The following is a 20,361-nucleotide window of genomic DNA, read 5'->3' on the forward strand; positions in this document are numbered from 1 at the left end:
TGTCTGAAAATTTGATGATTTGGTATTTGTCAGATGCTACAGTAAGTTGCCATCTGCATCTCTGTGCATAATTCAAGTAATAAATCAGAGAAAAATACAAAGACATTTATCTTGAAATAAGAACATCATAAAGAGCAAACTGAGGTTAAAAAATAGAAAAATAATGAGTGAATCAAGTATATAAAGTAGAGTGAGTACTAAGTAGGTTGGAATATGATGATGAGGAACAGACTTAGGCTACTGAAATTTCTAATATGAAACCTGTAAAGGTAGGCTAAGTGTTGTAAAGCAGCTCTGGGAATTAAGAGGCCTAAATACAAAAAAAAAAAAAAAAAAAAAATCACGATGGATACCTAGTTTGTAAAAGGGGCTTGTGGTAACTTTCTTCTCAATCTCCTGAGAACCACAGCAGGTCTGTTGGTCAATTAACTGAGATTATAAAGTTGGAAATACTGTAATTGCTTTGCTGTTGGTTGAAAAGAAAGTGGGCAAAATCTCCTGGGAAATCAATTTAATGCTTTAAAGCACTGGTTTCCAAACGGTCCTGACTCCTACTAGGGGTCACCAAAGGCTCACAGGGGTCAAGGGAGGCCTTCTTGATTTTAAGGGTTGTAGGATTTCTTTTTTTTTTTTAAGCTAGTGTAGGTATATCTCAGTCTTGTCCTGCATTAGAAAAGTATGCAGTAAAGACAACCAGACCTATGAGAACAATGGCCAAGTGTCAAGGGAATGAAAACACTGAATTTGCAAAGAAGAAGAAGAATAGGAGGAGGAAGATTGATAATAAAAAAAAAAGCATAATACAGAGAGAGAGAATTGTTTAAATGTTCCTAAAAATATCCAGATAACTCACTGAAAACTCAGCACTATCAACCTCTAAACAGTTAATGTCTAACCGCAGTCATTATTATTACAGGTGAAATGTGTCAAAGTCTGATCAACTCCATTTTCCTCTGTTGTTGTCGCCTGGCTCGTGCCCCCACCTCATTGGCTACACAAAATTGTGGTGTCGTTACGTCACTTCCCACACTGTGCTGCATGATGGCGGTGTCCATGATGACAGCTCTGGCACATTGACTTCGTCTGGAGGAGTGCAGTTTGCCCTCTTTTAAACTACTCCTGTCGATGACCTGAAGAGAAGTCGGCGTGGTTAAATATTTAATGAGGTGAGTCGCAGGTAAACAGCTGTTTGTGCTCAGGTAGCTCCGCAGTGCTAAATTAACGCTGCCTGTAGATTAACGTTAGCTAAGTGCCTGCTGGGTACCACAGCTAGCCGTTAGCTAACTGTTTATGCAAGGTTACAGCAGGACATTGGTGTGTGTTTACACATTACTTGCTTTGCAGGGACTTACCATTCCAGAAATGTAAGTTAATTGATTTGTTTCTCCATGTTTCAGATCATGGCGCTGCACAGGCTGTCATTCAGACTGCGACAAACGGTAAGATCACCGCTAATACTGGGGTGAACTATGTAAGAAGCTGCAGATATATAACCTGTAACAACATAACGAAAAATAATCCCTCTCTGATGTTTTTGACGTGAATCGGCAAGAATTTTTCTCAATCGATCGTTTGTAATATTAACGATCAATTAATTGCTTTTAAAGAAACATACATAATAATACCAAAGGTGTTTATTCCTCCACGATCAAAGCTTTATTTCGAGAGTAACATATTGCATATTGTCTGACAGTGTTATGACAGCAAAGATGTAGAGGTCTGCATATTAAAAACATATACTTGATGAATCAGATAACATAGAGAGCATGCACTCATAAAGATAATCCGTTGTTTTCAGATTAATTATTATCATCCCTAGTTTATGCTTGATACATGTTTATGCAGATAATTTTTTGTGCTGTAATGTACACACTGTCATGTAAATCCACATGTGCTAGCCACCTTTGAATGTTTTAGACACTAACTTATTAATTCTAGTGGTTAATCAATATGGTTTTTCAGTTGCTGGTGCTGATATTTAGAGATCAGGGCAGTTGATAGATGATAATGAATGAATGAAATATGATGCACACTGCAATCTAATATACATCTCAGCTAGTAACATGTTGGTTTAGATTTCTTTTATTAATTAATGTTATTTAAAAAGTACTATGTTTTATGCTGTAGACTTCACAATGTCATTGGTGTTTAGGGGAGAGCGGGGAACAGTATGTCAGCAGCTATGTCATTCCATTGCATTATTTTATACATTATAACAAAATATGTGTTTAACACTAGACAGTAACAGTTTTAGATTTGTTGTCATTCAGAATGGTCTTAAATAAAAGTCTTAATATTTAGAAAAGACGGTATGACTGAGGACATTTAGGCCAATGTTTATAGCAGGATGCATGAGAGTTTGGCCTTTATTGATCAAAATTAACTTTTTAATCACCTTTCCAAAACTGACAAGGGGCAGCATTAACATTGTTCCACGTCAGCCACCCTGACAAGGCTGCCTGCAGATTTGTCTTCAGACATTTTTTGTTCATCGGCTTTGTGAATGAAGTTGTCTAAAATGCCAGATATTTGGCCTGGCTTGACCAGTTCATTCTGTTATTCTTTTGCAGGTTACACATGTGAGGTCCCTTCATACCAGTGGATGTGGGCAGCAGCAGGAGGCGGTGGCTGTGGAGTCAGAGCCTGAGCCCTTCTCAGTTTTCAGAGCGCAGGAGAATGATCCGGTGAGAAAATCTGACTGTAACAGTGCCCATGTCATAATGATGCTAACAGGTAGGACAGAAAACACATTATGGCTGCCTAGTTAGAACAGATTTATGTTTGTCGCAGAAGTTTTCTACACATTGTTATGATATTAGCTGTTGAGCTCACTGTTTGTCTCTTTCCAGGCATGTCAGTCAGAGAAGCATATCGGACAGTATTATACAATGCCCTCTGCACACATCCGCACTCTGTTCCCCCGAGGCCTCCCTTGGCGTTATCAGCAACAGGTATGTGCTTTAGTCTACGACTGTATGGACACCATTTAAAACTTACTGGTCCATAGATGATAATTTTTGACTTGGTTCATAAAATCTGGCGTCAAGACAATTTGTCATTGTTGGTTTTAGGTGAAGACGTTTAATGAAGCCTGTATGATGGTGAGGTCGCCAGCTCTCGAGGTCATCTCTTGCCTGAAGAAAACAGATACCAGCAAACCTGCTGTGCGATATTTATTCTGTATCCTTTAACACACACACACACACACACACACACACACACACACACACACACACACACGCAACCCCCCTTCAACGACCACTCCCAGTCAAAATGTAATAAAATTGTATTTAGACATTTTATCATGATGGAAGTATAGGATGGCCATTCCCATGCTCAAACCTAATTCATCAGTTGTTGCAGCAATTGCTGGGTTTATAACATTTATTATACAGATTTTGTGCAAAATGTAACCATGTTTGGCCATCCAAGAATTAATAAAAGTAAAAAAAACAAAAAAAGAGAACAGACACAATTTATGATACTGATATTTCAGATAAAGGAGGCAAAATAGCATATTCATGCTGCATGCAAAAAAACTGCATGGTTTTAGACCAAAGAGGCATTAGATAGCATTAAGTGGTAATGTTTATAAAGGGAAGACTCTTGGGTACCCATAGAACCAATTTTCATTCAGATTGAAGATGGTAGATGCCTTAGGTATTCTAATTTCATACAATATTGTGATCTACTGTCTAGCTTTAATTGGGCCTGCTACAGACTCTGAGAACAGTAATGTCGTCCAGGGACGAGTCTGTGCCTATGGACTTTATTAATGCTAAAAAATGGTCAAAAACCCCTCCAAAATACCACATTACGACACCAGGATAGGTCATTTTACATAGTAAGGGTCATGTTTCAGAAAAAGGCCTCACTACAATGAAATAGCTATAATGGGCACCAACCATCGCACATAGAGGTGTGAGAGGCTGTTTCGATGCCTTGTTAGGCGCTTGATGCGTTGCACACAGATAAACATGCTCGGCTTCTCTTGATGCTTGTGAATAAAAATGTCGTTGACCTTATCAATTTGTTCAGATGGGTTGAAGGGCACTGGGAAGACAATGTCACTCTGTCACACAGTCCACTTCTGCTATACGCAGGGATGGCTGGTGCTGCACATTCCTGACGGTGAGACAAACGATCACACACGCTGACTGATAGCACTGCAGAAGTACAGAAAGTGTCAAGAGGGACGCTCATACATCTCCTCTGTGTGTTTTTAATTATTCAGCTCACCTCTGGGTGAAGAATTGTAAGGAGCTGCTACCCTCGTCCTACAACACCTCTCGCTTTGATCAGCCATTAGAAGCCACGGAGTGGTTACGTAACTTCAGAATCACCAATGAACACTTCCTTTCAAAGGTAATGAATTTTACACAGTCATCAGACAACGTAATGGGCTGTAATTTTACAATATTAACTGAATGAGTATAAGTAGTCAAATGGAAACTGGTGGAGTATTACAAAATTTGTCACATTATTAACGAGCATTTATAGGGCTTAAATGAGGCTCGACTGCATCTTCACAGCAGTCACATGCTGATATACTGTACATAAAACCATTAAACTGCATGGTGGCACCACCTGAGTTTACTCATATGTTCTGCTGTAAAATGAAGAAGGAAGGAAGAGTTTGAATTGTCTTTGCGCAGGAGCAATATAACAGCATGATGGGGTTTAATGTTTATTGTTTGAGGGAATCATTTTACACTTATGTACTTAAGTACTCAGCCAGGCTCTGCTGCTTAGCATGTAGAAAGGAATATGAATGGGAGAGTATAAAAGAATATACTAAGTATTCAAATTACATTGTTTCTTTCATAAACCATCTACAAAGTTAGGTTTGTCTAGGAGTTTTAACATTAGCTTTTTGATAAACAAAGCCAATAAAAACTTCTCGCACAACAACATTGATAACATTATTAATACACATGCAGTTATTGCAGATGGAAAGCTAACATCATACAGCTTAAAGGGGTAGTTTTTTTAGTCACCTAAAAAAAAGTCTAAATTAAGAATATTTGCACCGCATTACCTCGCTGACAGACCTTTTCCAACCGCAAACTGACATTATATAAGCCAAATATTGCTCCCTTAAAACCAACCGGAGTCCTTGGGCAAAAACAATTTTATCTTGCAGTATATGGGAGTGGCTAATCTACTGCAGCCTTTCCCTGTTTGTTTGCATTATTGTGTGATGAATCCAAACTAGCCTTTTAAAACACCCAAGTCACACAACAGAGATGGACACGGACAGACTAACCAATCGAGGCAGTGGTTGACGTGCAGTCTCTTTGATCTGCGAGGTAAAATTACTCATTTTCCAGTGGAGTCTTGTTGGTTTGGAGAGAGCAATACTTGCCTCATATAATGATTGTTTCCAGTCAGAAAAAGTAAAGGTTAACTGATATTAATTACTTTTCTTAAGTGGATAAAATACGTTTTACTGCTGACCCTGTCCACAGCAGTACATTGTTTGGCTGTAGGCATGTCGACTGCCATCTACTGTAGCTAATAAACTGTCTCTGAATAAGTACCTCATCCAGCCCCATTTCAAATAACCCAAACTATCCCTATAAGTACTCAGCCAGGCCGTAATTTTTAGCATGTTAAATGAATATGAATGAAAAAAGAAAAAGGAATATGTTAAGTCTTCAAATTAAAATGACAATGATTCTTTTATAGACCATTTAGAAAGTTAGGTTATTTGAGGAGTTTTACATAGACTTTTTGATTTAAAATAGATGAAGAAGAAAAAAAAAACGTTGCTAGTAGACTTACATTAGATTATCTCCACAAAGCGACGCTGCCTACATGCAATTACTGTAAATACAAAAGATAACATTTCACAGCTTAGAATTTAGGGTTGAGGGTAGGTAGAGGGAAAAAGACTGAAAGCTTCATGTGTAAAAACAATACAAAACTTGACTGAATTAAAATGAGGATCCAACACATATGAACATGGTCACTGAGACTTGTGCTGTTTCTCTCCCAGATAAAGACAAAGCAGCGCTACGTGTGGACAAAGAGAGAGTCCACTGAGGAGGGAAGCGCACTGGGAGAGCTGGTGGATCAGGTGAGTCCTCTCACAGTCCAAATGAATGTGAGGTTTGATTTTTCTGCCTCTGAGTGTTTATTTGTGTTCATTGGAGATGTGGTTGAGCTCGACCTCCAAGATATTTTCTGTGACCTGTTCTTTCCTTCTGCCCTGCCGATTTCCCCACAGGGGTCATTAAAGTTTCATCTTTCACCTCGCCTGTGCTTAGTGGTGATCAATAGCCAATGAACTGAGCATGGTGATGGATCAGCACAATATTTTTGTACCACGCACACTGACAAAGGCGGAAAAGAGCAGCAGATTAATGTTCAGCCTGTGAATTTTTCACCTCTTCCAATCAGCCCTCTTGCTCCGCTATATTTCACTGAATAATTTTCTCTATTATAAGGAAAACTTTGAGACATTAGTGCTGCCCCATCTTGCCTGACTTTTCATACAAACTCATTTTTGGTCACTGCCAGTGTTACTGTGAGCTTGTTGTAGGCAGTAATTAGATCTGATATTAATAGCCAGCCTTCTGACAGCACATTATTTGACAAAAGAGATCAAATCTGCTTCGAACCTCGTGCTGACATATCGTTATTAATCTGCTGGATGTTTACAGGCTTAACACTTAAGAAACGATGCATGAACTTGGTGATTTCCCTGACATTTGACCATAACTCTGTTGCTTAAATTTTATCCTACAAAGTTTCATGCCAGTATCTAATAGGATAAATTGGTGAGGTAATGACATTTTGTATCCAAACGGTCGAAGGTTAAGTTCACTGTGACAAAATAATGTTCTGCAAAAACACTTTCCTGGCCGTTATTCAACGCCATAGCTGAAGAATAGATGGCAAGATTGTGACCATGTTTCACATTTGGTTGGACACTGTATTGGTGATGCTTATCCTGTGCGCCCACCTTGAAACTGTGGTGACTAAAGATCTTCTGTGCTGCAGCTGGGTTGAAGGTGTGTGTGAAGCATCCATGTTTTAGAATTTGTTGCTGCGTGCAGCTGTATCCATATTTAAAGCATTGTAGTCCTCCACAAGCTCATTAGTTTTGCTGATGCTGAGCTTCAGGTGACTGACGTAACACCATGTGACGAAGCTCTCTGTCAGTCCTGTGTCCTCCTCTGTAAAAATATCTCCAAGACAGCATGTTTCTGTTAGGAAGTTATTCACTGAATTCATGCATGTTAGTATAGTGATAAAGATTGATAAACTGTCTTTGACATCTTAAATCATTGGCGTTCCCCTTTGCTTTTGATATCCCTTTGAAACACATTGTGATCAGGCTTCTGATTGGACGTTTCCTTTGCCGTAGGGTATCACTCGTGTGAAGAGCAGCAGTGATGTGGTGGGGGCGGTGATGAAGGAGCTGAGGCTGCAGAGCGGGCAGCCAGAGTCAGACTTCCGCCTGGCTGTGGCTGTGGATGGTGTCAACGCCCTGTGGGGAAGATCCACCATCAAGAAGGAAGATAAGAGCGCTGTGAGGAAACACATTCACAGTCCTGTCAGGCCTCATACTCATCTTCATGCCTTCTACAGAGAAAGTAGTCTCAGGAAGTCTCATGTGTCTCTGTTTCTTGCTGTCCGTCAGGTGGATCCAGAGGAGCTAACTTTGGTTTATAACCTGAGGAAGCTGATGAAGAACGACTGGGTGAGCAGAACGCACTTAAAATGATGTCCACAGCTGCATGAGAATAATATAATGATTTTTTTCCTTTCCATTAACTTCGACTGACTTTCTTTGTCTCAGACTGGAGGCGCCATCATCACCACTCTGTCTCAGACGGGGTCTCTCTACACTTCAAAATCTGCCTATTTGCCTCAGGAGCTGCTGGGAGAGGTCAGAGGTCATTTTATTGTACTCAGTAATCTGTAGCTCTTTCCCTCCAGCTCTGACAGCAGATTAATCTTTCCTTCTTTTCTATAACTTTGGTCATTAGTCAAGAAATTGAGACTGCATCACTCCAATCCTCATGACTCACAGAAAGACTTTTTTTTTTTAGAGCTCAAATCTGAAGGAGGCAATTTAATTTTGGCATCACTTGGACAAAAATTCCATAACAACCTTTTTCATAATGTAATTTAAGTGGTCTGAGTGAAAACTAGACTTCTGCTACTACTAAAGATGCACCGGTTGATCTGCTGGTGACCAGGATTGGCTGGTATTAAATTTGATCAGCCATCACTGATGACCACCCAATCAGTGTTATATCCGATTGTGTGTTGGTCAGATTTACAAATTTTAATTAATCAATTAGTTGTTTGGTCCATAAAATGTCAGAAAATAGTGAAAAATGTTCCTCAAAGCCCAAGATGATATCCTCAAATGTCCTAAAAATATTCACTTTACTGTCATAGAGGAGTAAAGAAACCAGAAAATACTCACATTTGAGAAACTGAAATCAAAGAATTTGGACTTTTTTCCCCTCAAAATATGACTCCAAACAGTGAATTAGTTTTTAAAATAATTGGCCATAATTAAATAGTTGATTAATCAATTAATTGTTGCAATGTTACATGTACCACTCAGTCCTTCATGTCATGCACACAGTGACGCAGACTGTAACATCACAGCTATGTTCAACGATGCTGGTCACAGACACACACATGCAAAAAGCTTGTCAGTGTTAAGAGGAACAGTAAACTCAAAGATCAGGATAAAGAGAATAGTTAGAGAAAAGAAGAGAGGGAAAAAAAGAGGAGAAGGCAAGAAAATGTGTGAGAAGAAAAGGTTTGAAAAGGAAATGTGGACAAGGCCTGGCAGCAGCCTGGAGCACTTTTGGAGAAAATGTTAAAGTTATTAAATTATGAATGTTTTATTATGAATATACAATTAGTTTTCCATTAAAGAAGAGTTACAAAACAGGGCTCAACAATAAGGATTGCCCACTTGCCTGGGGCAAATAAAATGCCATGTCATCTGCCCAACTGAGCAAGTGGTAAGAAAGAATTTAACTAATAAAATTGTGGTTATGGATGGATTGTTAAAGCAATTTTTCATGCATAAATGGCAGAAAATGCTATTTTTTAGCCTCTTAATTATGGAGACATCTCTGTTTGCTCTGTTTATCATCATTAAGGTGAATATCTTTTGTTTTTAGACTGAAAAAATGAGACACCCTGCAGAAATGTGGGTGTATGCTGTCAATTGTAATTGTAAGAAACGAAAATCTGAATTAGCCAAAATCAAGATTGGCAGGTCAGATTTTTAAAAAATTGGAATCGGCTTGAGAAAGTTGCAGGTGGTGCATCTCTAGCTCCTCCTCTTGTTCTCAGCCTTTAGAAAATCTAGTATGTGACGGGAGACTTTGGCCAATCACAGGTCGGTGAGATAGTTGATTGAGTCTCATCCCCAAAGCTTCAGTATTTCATGATCTGAGAATGAGATTCAACTATCAACTATATTTCTCCAGGATCATTTACTGTACCTTTAAGTCAAGTGCTAAACAATAGACACGATGTTTATTCTTTGTTGTTGTCTGTGAACAACAAATATCCAGTTGTATCAACAGTTTACAGGTTACTTGTGACATTTGTCAAAGAAGGATGAGTCACTTCATCGAATGTCTCCCCGTCTTGTCTACCCTGTTCATTTTGTTTTATGCTTAAAGCTGTGAGTGTTGGTGTTGTCGCAGTGGGCTGTAATATTATTTATAGCGGTTGTATTTAGCTGATGTCCGCAAGTCATAAGATCAATTTCTTAATGGACCAATAAATCCATTATTGTCACCCACATCTTCCATTTATGCTGCGCAATGATTGAACTGTAAAACTCAGAAGAAGAAGGGTCGTGTAATATTCTTGTCACAACAAGTTAAAAAATGTTTTTATAATTGCTGAATAAGTATTTATTTAAACCTCTGTTGACCACTGACCACTTCAGCTTATCTTTCGTAACACTTCCTTTGGATTTAATGTTTTATAAATATTAATGTCTTTATTTGAATATTGTAAAGGGGCCTTTGTGATGATATGCATGTCTGTGTTTTTTGATTGTGTGACAATTTGTCATTTATTGCATTTTCCTTTCTGAACCTAGTATTTAAAGGGATGACAGGGTCTATGACAAAGACATGTTTGATGTCCAGTATGTTGACCTCCTGTCTGTGTTTCGTTCATCAGAGGGGTTTTGACAACATGGACCCGTTCATCCCGGTGTCAGTGCCCAACTACAGCGAGAAGGAGTTTGAGAGCTGTTACCTTTACTACGTGGATCGCCACTGGTTACAGCATCCGCAGAGTGAGTGATGATACTGTGGATGTTTTGCTCTATAAAAAAAAAAAGACATTTAAGTGATGTTTTAATAACTTTAAATCATTTTTTTCTCTTCATCAGCTCAAACAGAGGAAGGGAAGAAAGAACTCATCTTTTTGAGCAACAGAAATCCATCAGTGTTGGAGAGACTTTGTGCCTTCCTGTGAAGTTACATAAAGACTTAAATCACACACACACACACACACACACACACACATACAAATATCAGTGTCCGAGAAATACATAAACATACAAGTCTCTGTGTCTATAATATGTGTCCTTCTGTAAATTATGATGCATATGTGCTACTTTGATAATAAAAAAAGTTGAATTACTTGTTAAGAACTTTTGACTTTTTTTTTTAAATTCACTATGAAGTCTTAAATTGAAAAGAGTTCTTTATGAGTGGAATAGCACTAGGTTTTTTTTGACAAAGAACAGGTGGATGCAAATCTCAGTAGGTCCAGATTCTGTCTTAAATAATACATCCACCTCTTCATTTTCATTTCAGACACTAGAATCAAACACTGTTCGCAGCTTGTATTTTTGGCTGTTTTGACTTGACAGATTATCACACAACTTACTCAACATCATAAATCATTAATCACTAGGGGAATCTGAAAAGAATACTTTATGAATAGATTATTATCTACATTTAGTTATGACAATTTCTTTCTGTAAAATTGAGAAACTGGGATATGTATACAGGTAGATAGATAGATAGATAGATAGATAGATAGATAGATAGATAGATAGATAGATAGATAGATTTGAGACATTTAGTCTCCTAAACTGTACTCTAAAGCCATGTTTCTTAACACTGTTCAGTTGTTTTAAATGCCTTGTAAAAGTCTAAAAACATCAAATTAATTTGAATGACAGTATTGGTATTAGGTATTAAAATATGTGCTTTTATTGCTGAAAATATTGATGAGGTTTTGTCTTGCTTCGTTGAATATGGTACACAGAACAACATTTACAATGTATACAAGATTCATATTTTTATTATAATGTTGAAATTCCATACATATAAATATAATTTTACAGGTAGGAAACCATACTTTGTCACCTTCAGTAAGAAATAAAAAAAAAACATGTATTCACTTCAACACTCTCTGAAACAAAATATCTTAAAAAATGCAGTTTTGTTTCTCCTTTTTCTTTTCTTGTATATATTTTTTTTTATTTGTGATTCTTTTATCTTGTTATAGAAAATTAAGATGGAAAGGTTAAACATAAAATAAAATAAGACTTTACATTAATTTCTTCATTCTGTATCCTAGTTTGTGGTGCAGCACCACCTGGCGGCGAGTAATATTATCGCATAGTTGGTCACGTGACATTTATAGCGTCACATGACTGGCCCAAAAGTCATACTTGATGGCCAAAACAGTGGCTGTGATGGCAGATAGCAGGAAGTTGAGGTGACGGTCGAGTGTAAATATTTAAAGTTAACCCTCAGGACATGCCAGAGTTTCTATCAGGATCCTCTGAGGTGAGATGATCTTTACTAACGTCTCTGAATGAAATGACAGTGAAATGTGTGTGTCAGCTAAATGAAAGAGCAGCTGGGTCGTTGCTAACCTGTATTTTTTATAATTTTACACTGATTAAAATGGTGTTTTATTGAAATGAATGTTTAAGTCTAAAGCCTAATTTTTATATCGTTTGTTTGTAGATAAAATGGCGTTGTTGTTGCCATCATCTGGACTGTTGGTCCTTGTTTTCCTCACAGCTGAAGTGACCCTCTGTACAGGTAACACCACACATCAAATCCTTTACTCAAGAAAAACTACTGATAACACTCTGGAAAAGTAAATATACAAGTAAAAGTCCTCCTTCCACCCTGTTAATTAGGGAAAAGTATATCTTTCACAATGACAGTGAGATTTTTGATTAATAATCATCAGTAATATAGATATAATGACAAAGTGTGTAAAGATAATAAATAAAATTTCAAATGTACTTTTGCCAACAAATTCAAATGAAGTGCTTTGACAAAATCTATCAAATCAAATATTATTACAGCAGATATTTATCGGCTATTATTTCATGATTTTAATAAAAACAAATAATAAAAATGTCCTGATATTTAGAATGCCTCTCTACACATAGCTTCTCTGCTGTCACTTCGAAATAAAATCATGTTTCTCTGATTTCTTCTCCTCCAGGAAGCGGTGAATGTGTTGCCAGAAACTTCGGCCATGGCTCTGTGGTGTGTGAGTGTAATTCAACCTACTGTGACAGTGTCGGCTCCGTCACCTTGCCCCCTGTGGGTCGGTACTCGTCCTACCTGAGCAGCATGGCCGGCAGCAGGCTGGAGGCGGGTCAGGGTCCGGTCCAGGTGAACAGCACCGGGGCGGGTGAGTGACGATGAAAGATTTTTACTGTGATGTCTGTGGTGTTGGAGCAGGTGCAGAGTTTCTCTTTTTGTTTGTGTGTCTCTTTCAGGCCTCAGGTTGACCATCGTTTCCTACCAGAAGTACCAGAAGATCAGGGGATTCGGTGGAGCTATGACGGACGCAGCGGCCATCAACATCCTGTCTCTTTCTGCTGGTGCACAGGACCAGCTGTTGAGACAGTACTTTTCTCCTGAAGGTACCCTCAAATAAAAGCAGAGTGATATATTAGAAAAGCATAATGTGGCCATAAAATCCAGGAATATCCACAAATAAGATACACATTAAATATTCCTCTTTTCTATTTTTAATGTAAAAACACATAGCAACCAGTGTTTTTCACATAGCAACGGTTGTCCTGCTCCAACACAATAAAAAATACATTTCACACATTCTGGTAGAGGTGTCCGTATGTGCAGGTTAGTTTGTTTCCCACATCAACAGAATCCTCAGCAACAGCAGCAGCTGCATCCCCACCGTTCAGGATTACTCATTTGTGCTTTTATTAGGACTAGGATATATGGTTTAAAACATAATCATGATATTGATATTGAGGAAGGATATTTCTGTAAAATATTCAAACTGATGTTCAAAGCAATGAACTATATTCCAGTGTCATATGAGATTTAGTTCAGTCAGAACAGTTTAAGATATACAGTCACAACAATTATTACTTCTCCTATGAAGACACGGTTCATGTTATTAAAACTCTGTTTTACTGTAGTTTTATTCATTATTTGTGTTATACACCAGTATCCACTTATGGGTGCCCACAGGGAGAGTTTTAGTTGTTGACAAGTACATTTATAAACACTTTTACCTACTTATAACTACAATATAGTGTGTTATAAACATTTATTAATTGTACTGCTTATAAATAGTGGATGGTTAAGTAGGGATGCACAAAAAATATGATGGGAAATAACATTATGGGAAATTAATATTACCATTTATTATACTGGTAATTAAATCATGGCCAATAAATATTGGTTTTGATATCAGCAATAATCATATCTGATTTGTTAGATTATATCAAAGCATTTAACTTGAATTCTTCAGCAAAATGCTCTATAAAAGCCGAATTGTATTTGTGAAGATCAAAAATGACAAAATGTTTTTGTTGTAATAGTGATGTCAGTTAGATTTTGTTTGGTCAGTGAAGTGGAACATTAAATCATCCATTTTTGCTCACTACATCTTAACCATTCTTACCCTCAGCTGTGCATAAACTACAGGTTATATGATTTATGTTTTCGAGTACAAGAATGTGAAATTATTGGTTATCTCATCAGTATTGGCCATGAGGAGTAGGTAATTATCGATTACTGGTATAGTCAAAAAATCCATATCATCCCTAGGTTTAAATAAAGTGTCACCAAATTTGTTTAAAAGTTTACCAGAGTGATTAATTTGTACAACAGACATTTGTACAAATATAACATGAAAGCACAGTACATGTACATATGTACAACATATGTATTTTTCCTCAATTATAATTTTAAATTATCACCCAGCCTCAGTTTTCTTGATACTGTGTCTCTGTCAGGTATCGGCTACAGCGTGGTGCGTGTGCCCATGGCCAGCTGTGACTTCTCCACCCGTCTGTACACATACGCTGACACACCTGGAGACTACAGCCTGGACAATTTCACACTGGCCCCTGAGGACGTCAACATGAAGGTCTGTCTCTGTTCTCCTGCTGTCACACATAAACACATCTGCAGCTGCACAGCTGATCAAAGTATTATCGAAACTGCGGTATGGCCAAGTGCAATATCCAAATCACGTAAGAATCATAATCATCATTATTTTAATCGTTTTTTAAATGGAAATGTTATAGTATAACAATATCTGTTAAAATACTCACAGTATGTTTGTTTTTAATATCATGCTGCCCTACATATGTCCATCACTCCATCCCTTTTATCGTTCCTCTAATTCTTCTGTTCAGATCCCTCTCCTGCAGCGTGCTCAGGCCTTGTCTCCTCGCCCTCTGTCTTTGCTGGCCAGTGCCTGGAGCGCCCCCGCCTGGATGAAAACCAACGGTGCACTCATAGGAAAGGGTTCGCTGAAGGGGCAGCCAGGGGGCAAGGAGCATAAAACCTGGGCACAGTATTACATCAGGTGACGTGGGGCTTTACCTAAATGCGATGTCACATGTTGCTGATGTTTAATAGAAGGGGGACTTATTCTAACGGCCTTTTTTCGCTCCTCTCAGGTTCCTTGAGGAATATGCTAAATATAACCTGACCTTCTGGGCACTGACCACAGGGAATGAGCCCTCTGCAGGACAGATGACCAACTACAGGTCTCGCATTATGTTATATACTTGTACCTAGAATTAACCATCGTCTAAACTCTTAAATATCTCAACATACTGAGAAACATCTCTGTCTGGCTGCAGTTTCCAGGCTCTGGGCTTCACTCCTGAGGAGCAGAGGGACTGGGTGGCTCTGGACCTGGGCCCTGCCCTGCACGCTTCGTCACACCCACACACACACGTACTGATACTGGATGACAATCGTCTGCTGCTGCCTCACTGGGCTAAAGTGGTGAGTCCGAGGATGGACACATAGTGTGAGAGGTCATGGTGAGCTTTGTTTACCTGTGGCTACACTGCTGCTGCAGACAAGAAGTCAGGTATAGATCTGTTTAAGAGGAGACATGAAGCAGAACTGAAAGATCTTAACAGGTTAACTTAAGACTGTGTTTCTCAACTCAAGGTACTAGTAGTCCTTGAGGTACTTTGGAGAACTGCAGGGGATATATGAGATTTTTTTTAATGTTAATTTAAAAAATAGCAGTCATGCATAATTCTTAAAGTAATTATATTATAATTAGTTCAATTAAGGTGCAAATGCAAGTTTTATTTAATCACATTTTATGTTCAGTATTCAATGTGATTGTTAATTGCAGAAAACTGTAAACTGCTGTAAAACCTCACAGAAGAAAAGAGCAAAAAATAATCACATTCACTGTGAGCGGTAAGCCAGTTTCTGTGCTGAGTGACAAAAATGGATTTGTGGTTGAAACATAGCCGTAATGCCGGTGAAAACACAGAGAAGGAAGTGAAGGAGATCTATATCAGAGATAAAGTGTTGGAATGGGATTGACCTCAACAGGCTGACACTGATGGCGCAGCACTGTGTTTTACTTAGTTACGTTATATAGGCTTTTTTTCTACCAAAAATGTTTTGTGCTCATCAGGGGGCACTTTGCTGAAAAAATATTTCAAAGGGGGTACATTATTTTAAAAAAACCTCTTTATTTCTGCAGGAAAAAAGACTTTTTACATCTTCCTGTCTCACATATGTGGGCTGCAAATTGTTCTTTGGAGGAGAGCATCTAAAATTACCAATGTAAGAGATAAAAATCAACTTAAAGAAAGGTGTTTGTCGTTTGTAATAGCTGAGACAGATTTTTGTTTTTCAATGAGAGAAAAAATGCCACAAGAGCCCAGAGGACAGACTTTTTTTTAGAATTAGACTTTTTGCGCAGGCATCAGCCAGTTATCTCAAAATGCAAAACAGTCAGACCTCAATCTGTCTTTAACTAGTTTTTGCTAAAATCATTATGATGGTATTATCCCATTATGAGACAATGAGCTTATCAGCTACAGTAGCTGGCAACAGAAACATTAATTATCATAAATAAAATGTAAGACTTTATAATACCTTATAAGGTATTTTTTATAGGAAACAAAATTTTTGGTACCTGTACATACCCTGAATAAGACACTGGTGCCCTATTTTAAATGAATTTCTTTGCATTTTAAAAACGTTTAGAGCCAAACAAAATTATACATTCGGGATACTTTGGTCAAAGCTTATTTTTATAAGATGAAATAATTCTAAAATTATATTACTGTGCATCCACAGATATAAAGCAGATGATATAAAGGTATAAAGACTGTATTTAGGATTGGAACAGTATCAAAAACAAGCACATTGATAAAGATAAAACAAACATGCATATACTTAATAACTTCACTTAATTACTCATATAAAATTAAAGTGTGTAACCATCAAGTCTGCCTGTAAGACATATCCTTTCTGAATGTAATCTACTGGTTAAATCACATCGTCACATATTAGAGGGAGGAACCTGTTTGCACTTTAAACTCAGTTTTGACCCTTTTTCCCCTCTTGTCCCTCCAGGTTTTAAATGATGTTCATGCAGGAAAGTACATTCATGGTGTGGCTGTTCATTGGTACTTCGACGGCCTCGTCCCAGCTGAGATCAGCCTGGGAGTCACCCATCATCTCTACCCGGAGTACTACCTGTTTGGCACAGAGGCCTGTTCTGGATGGAGCCCACTGGACAGAGGAGTGAAGCTGGGCAGCTGGGACAGAGCTGAACAGTACGCACATGACATCATAGAGGTAAGATCTTCTCTGCTTGTGCACGAAGGTCCTTTCAGTCAAATTGTCTGTAACAGATGTGAGATGTGACAGGTTGTGAGCTGCTTCTGAAAGGTAAATCACCTCCCTTGATGCTACAACAGTGCAGGATTACAAGCTGCACACACGCTTCAGAAAGTGCCTGCAGGCCATCAAAGCAAGCTAGAACTGGTGTTTTGTTTCTTCTTTCTTCACTCTCTCTCAAAGGAAATTGGACTCCCTCCATTCTATCCATTTTGCATGGGCGCATTGAGACTGGAGACATCCTGAGAATCAGGAGGGATTTGTTTATGTAGATGTGCTCTCCTTGTGACATCTAAACACAACACCGGGCACCAGTCCAGTGGATTCATTTAAACACATACCTCTTACTACAAAGTTGCAAAGCACAGACGAGATACTAACCTGTGGGTGTTTTCTCCATGGCAGGACTTAAATCATTATGTGGTGGGTTGGACTGACTGGAACCTGGCGCTGGACCAGAATGGCGGACCAAACTGGGTTAAAAACTTTGTAGACAGCCCTGTAATAGTGGATGCACAGCGCGATGTCTTTTACAAGCAGCCAACCTTCTATAGCATGGCCCACTTCAGGTAGAAAACTGGAACTCACATGGTCTTTGTTCACACTGAATATTTCATATTTCACCTGTTCCATTGTTACCATTATTTGTTCTCCTTTAACTGCTTTGGCCCGTTGCTGCGATGTGTCAGCGTCACCACCATATTAGACCAAGCAAGACTCAATCAAATACATGTAAAGTAACACATACATGTAAATGGTGGAGCTGCAGTTTTTCTGGATATGAAGCACTTTAATCTTTTCATTGCTCAGCTGATTTCAATCAGTATTCAAGGGTTTATTATGTACTTGGGGTTGGAAAAAAATCCACCCAATAATCTTAAATTTAGGCCTTAAAATGTCTTAAAATAGCAATACATAATAATTACATGTCCAAAATAAGTATTGCAGTCCACATAGCGAGTTGGAGCCATAGAGCTATAATAAATACTCTGAATCCCTATTTAATATACCATCTATGGTTGAAACAAGTTGTTTCTCTCCACCCCCTCCTTCCCAGACTTGATGAAGCTCAGGCAGGCTGCAGGTACACTGCAGGAGAGCAAGACAAACACAAAATTGTAATTTGACAATAACAAGCGATGTCGAGTCCTCCACTGTAAGTTGGATCAGCTGTTTAAAACTGTCAGTTGTCTGTCAAAGTAAAGTTAAGCCCTTTATCCTGAAAAAAGCCCATTGCTCTGAAAATATACACTTTAGTTGGAGTTCAGTGTCTGTCTGTCTTACTGCCTGTCTGCCAAACTGCACTAACACATCGCTTGATTTAACGCTTATAAACATCCGCTCCTTCTAAAAGATTATTAATGATTGAATGACACTGACTCATTCTGTGACCATTCAGCATTAATTTGAACTCTAATTAACTTGAAACCAACAAACAAAAACACAAGTTACAGACCAGGATAGACATTTCAAAGGGGGTCACCACGGCTGAAGTGTCACTGTCAGAGAAGCAAGTTTTTCAACTCAGCATATTTCTTTAATCTCTGAAGACATTTTATGTCTGGTCATTTTATGAGTTTTTACAGTAAATATATTGCTCTCCTTCTCCTTTAAATACAATAAAACTGTTATTCAAAATTTAATTATGGCATTATTGTTAGTTCTATGAAACGATTAACTTCCATCTCACTTTTAAAAGTGATTTTGGGTAAAAAATTATATTGAACACGCTGTAACAACTACAAAACTAAACCAACTTTGAACCAGTAACCACTGAAGCAAACTGTGCATGTGCATTTGGCCAGTATGGACATGAAATTTGTAAAAAAAAAAAAAAAAAAACTGTATTCAAAAAGTCTTTAACTTTTGACCCCTGTAAAAATGAATTAAAACTGGTTGAGAAATGTAAATGCTAGGGTGCTTTTTATCCCCCCCAAAAAATGTAGTCCCCTCTTTTACTTGTATGTATTTAGGCGAGTCTTGCCCGTCCAATGCAGCAGCGACACTGGCATACAACACAAGGGTCACTGTGACATCTACGTATAATGAGGTCCACACAAATCTCCTTTTCACACAGTAAGTTCCTGTGGGAGGGGTCTCAGAGAGTGGGTGTGTCAGCCAGTCAGAAAACAGACCTGGAATACTCTGCCTTCATCAGACCAGATGGCTCAGTCGTGCTCATCATCCTCAACAGGTACATTAAATGTTTTTTCTTTACAAATGACAGTAACTTGATTCCACTGAACTGTGTGTTTGTTTGTTTTGTAGGTCTTCATCAGTGATCCAGTTTGAAGTCTGGGATCCATCTGTGGGCTACTTCCCCTTCACTGCGCCGGCTCGATCTTTGCTCACACTTGCCTGGAACACACACTGATCACTAATACGACTTTACATTTGTTTCACCTGAACTACGTTTCATTTTCTTTTCAACATGCAACAAAGCCACAGAAAGTGATGTATGTTGGAAGATTCTCATTACCAAAGATTATTTTTATCTGCTGTGCTTTTGTGCGCAGTGTTCATGTAAATTAACCTCGTAGCATTTGTTTTCCATCCAGAACCCTTAAATGCATTTTTATGTACCGGTTCTTATCAGGAATGGTACCTCAAAGTAATGAATGTATCATCAGAATGAATTGTGCTGAAGTGTAACTGGTGCCTTGATTCAACTAATAAGACGCTTTAAATGTCCTTGACGTCTCACACTACTGGATAAATTATAATTAATACTGTACATAATATGTAAATGCATTCTGCTCTTTTAATTTTAAATAAAGCACATACTGTTTTGAAAAATCCCCTGTCAAATCTATTATCTTTGGGTGCAGAGAGGATATAAAATATGGAGTCATAGAAGAAATAAATGTGGAAATACAGAGAGGGATGAATAAATAAATGTGGAAATATAAAGACAAATATCAAAATGTAAAAAAAAATATATGCACTTTCATTTATTTTATGTCTATGTATTAATTTATTTATTTTATAGAGTTAATTTGGAGTTTACATATACTGTTTTTTTTCTATATATTTAAAAGATTTATTTTTTGTATCCCCTTATTTTCCCCAATTTACAAAATCACAGGGAAAAGCAAAACTAGCCAAAAGATAAGAAAAATAAAGGGATAAAACTAAATAAATGACTAAAAAAATATACATAAAAATAAATAATTTTCTATTTATAAAATACATAATTATATATTTTAAAAACAAATGTGTAAATAAA

The 20,361-nt window shown here is 37.8% G+C and overlaps 2 protein-coding genes across 2 annotated transcripts; both read left to right on the plus strand.

The window, feature by feature from the left end:
* The first annotated feature begins 1,008 nt into the window (after positions 1-1,008).
* Positions 1,009-10,657, plus strand: dap3 (death associated protein 3). The gene is made up of 13 exons (XM_084726705.1): positions 1,009-1,166; positions 1,398-1,439; positions 2,571-2,684; positions 2,850-2,951; positions 3,072-3,180; positions 4,039-4,131; positions 4,235-4,365; positions 5,999-6,079; positions 7,373-7,537; positions 7,649-7,708; positions 7,808-7,897; positions 10,180-10,297; positions 10,394-10,657. Exons 2-13 carry the CDS (start codon positions 1,401-1,403, stop codon positions 10,477-10,479), a joined length of 1,188 nt encoding a protein of 395 aa, XP_084582831.1. The 5' UTR covers positions 1,009-1,166; positions 1,398-1,400; the 3' UTR covers positions 10,480-10,657.
* Positions 10,658-11,650: 993 nt separating this feature from the next.
* gba1 (glucosylceramidase beta 1) lies at positions 11,651-19,931 on the plus strand. The gene is made up of 12 exons (XM_084726706.1): positions 11,651-11,807; positions 11,991-12,068; positions 12,484-12,675; positions 12,764-12,910; positions 14,258-14,391; positions 14,663-14,835; positions 14,930-15,019; positions 15,116-15,263; positions 16,869-17,093; positions 17,541-17,704; positions 19,213-19,329; positions 19,404-19,931. The coding sequence occupies exons 2-12, from the start codon at positions 11,996-11,998 to the stop codon at positions 19,507-19,509; spliced, it is 1,569 nt and encodes a 522-aa protein (XP_084582832.1). The 5' UTR covers positions 11,651-11,807; positions 11,991-11,995; the 3' UTR covers positions 19,510-19,931.
* Positions 19,932-20,361: the final 430 nt, after the last annotated feature.

This window comes from Lutjanus erythropterus, chromosome 9, assembly GCF_056507025.1.
Source record: "Lutjanus erythropterus isolate fLutEry1 chromosome 9, fLutEry1.hap2, whole genome shotgun sequence".
Taxonomy (NCBI): domain Eukaryota; kingdom Metazoa; phylum Chordata; class Actinopteri; order Lutjaniformes; family Lutjanidae; genus Lutjanus; species Lutjanus erythropterus.

Excerpts from the sequence above, each read along its gene's own strand:
- dap3 (XM_084726705.1), top strand. The coding sequence starts at position 1,401 with ATGGCGCTGCACAGGCTGTCATTCAGACTGCGACAAACG. Across the intron at positions 2,685-2,849 it reads GAGCGCAGGAGAATGATCCG|GCATGTCAGTCAGAGAAGCA; the intron begins GTGAGAAAATCT and ends GTCTCTTTCCAG. Across the intron at positions 4,132-4,234 it reads GGTGCTGCACATTCCTGACG|CTCACCTCTGGGTGAAGAAT; the intron begins GTGAGACAAACG and ends TTAATTATTCAG.
- gba1 (XM_084726706.1), top strand. The coding sequence starts at position 11,996 with ATGGCGTTGTTGTTGCCATCATCTGGACTGTTGGTCCTTGTTTTCCTC. Across the intron at positions 15,020-15,115 it reads GGACAGATGACCAACTACAG|TTTCCAGGCTCTGGGCTTCA; the intron begins GTCTCGCATTAT and ends GTCTGGCTGCAG. Across the intron at positions 17,705-19,212 it reads TATAGCATGGCCCACTTCAG|TAAGTTCCTGTGGGAGGGGT; the intron begins GTAGAAAACTGG and ends CTTTTCACACAG.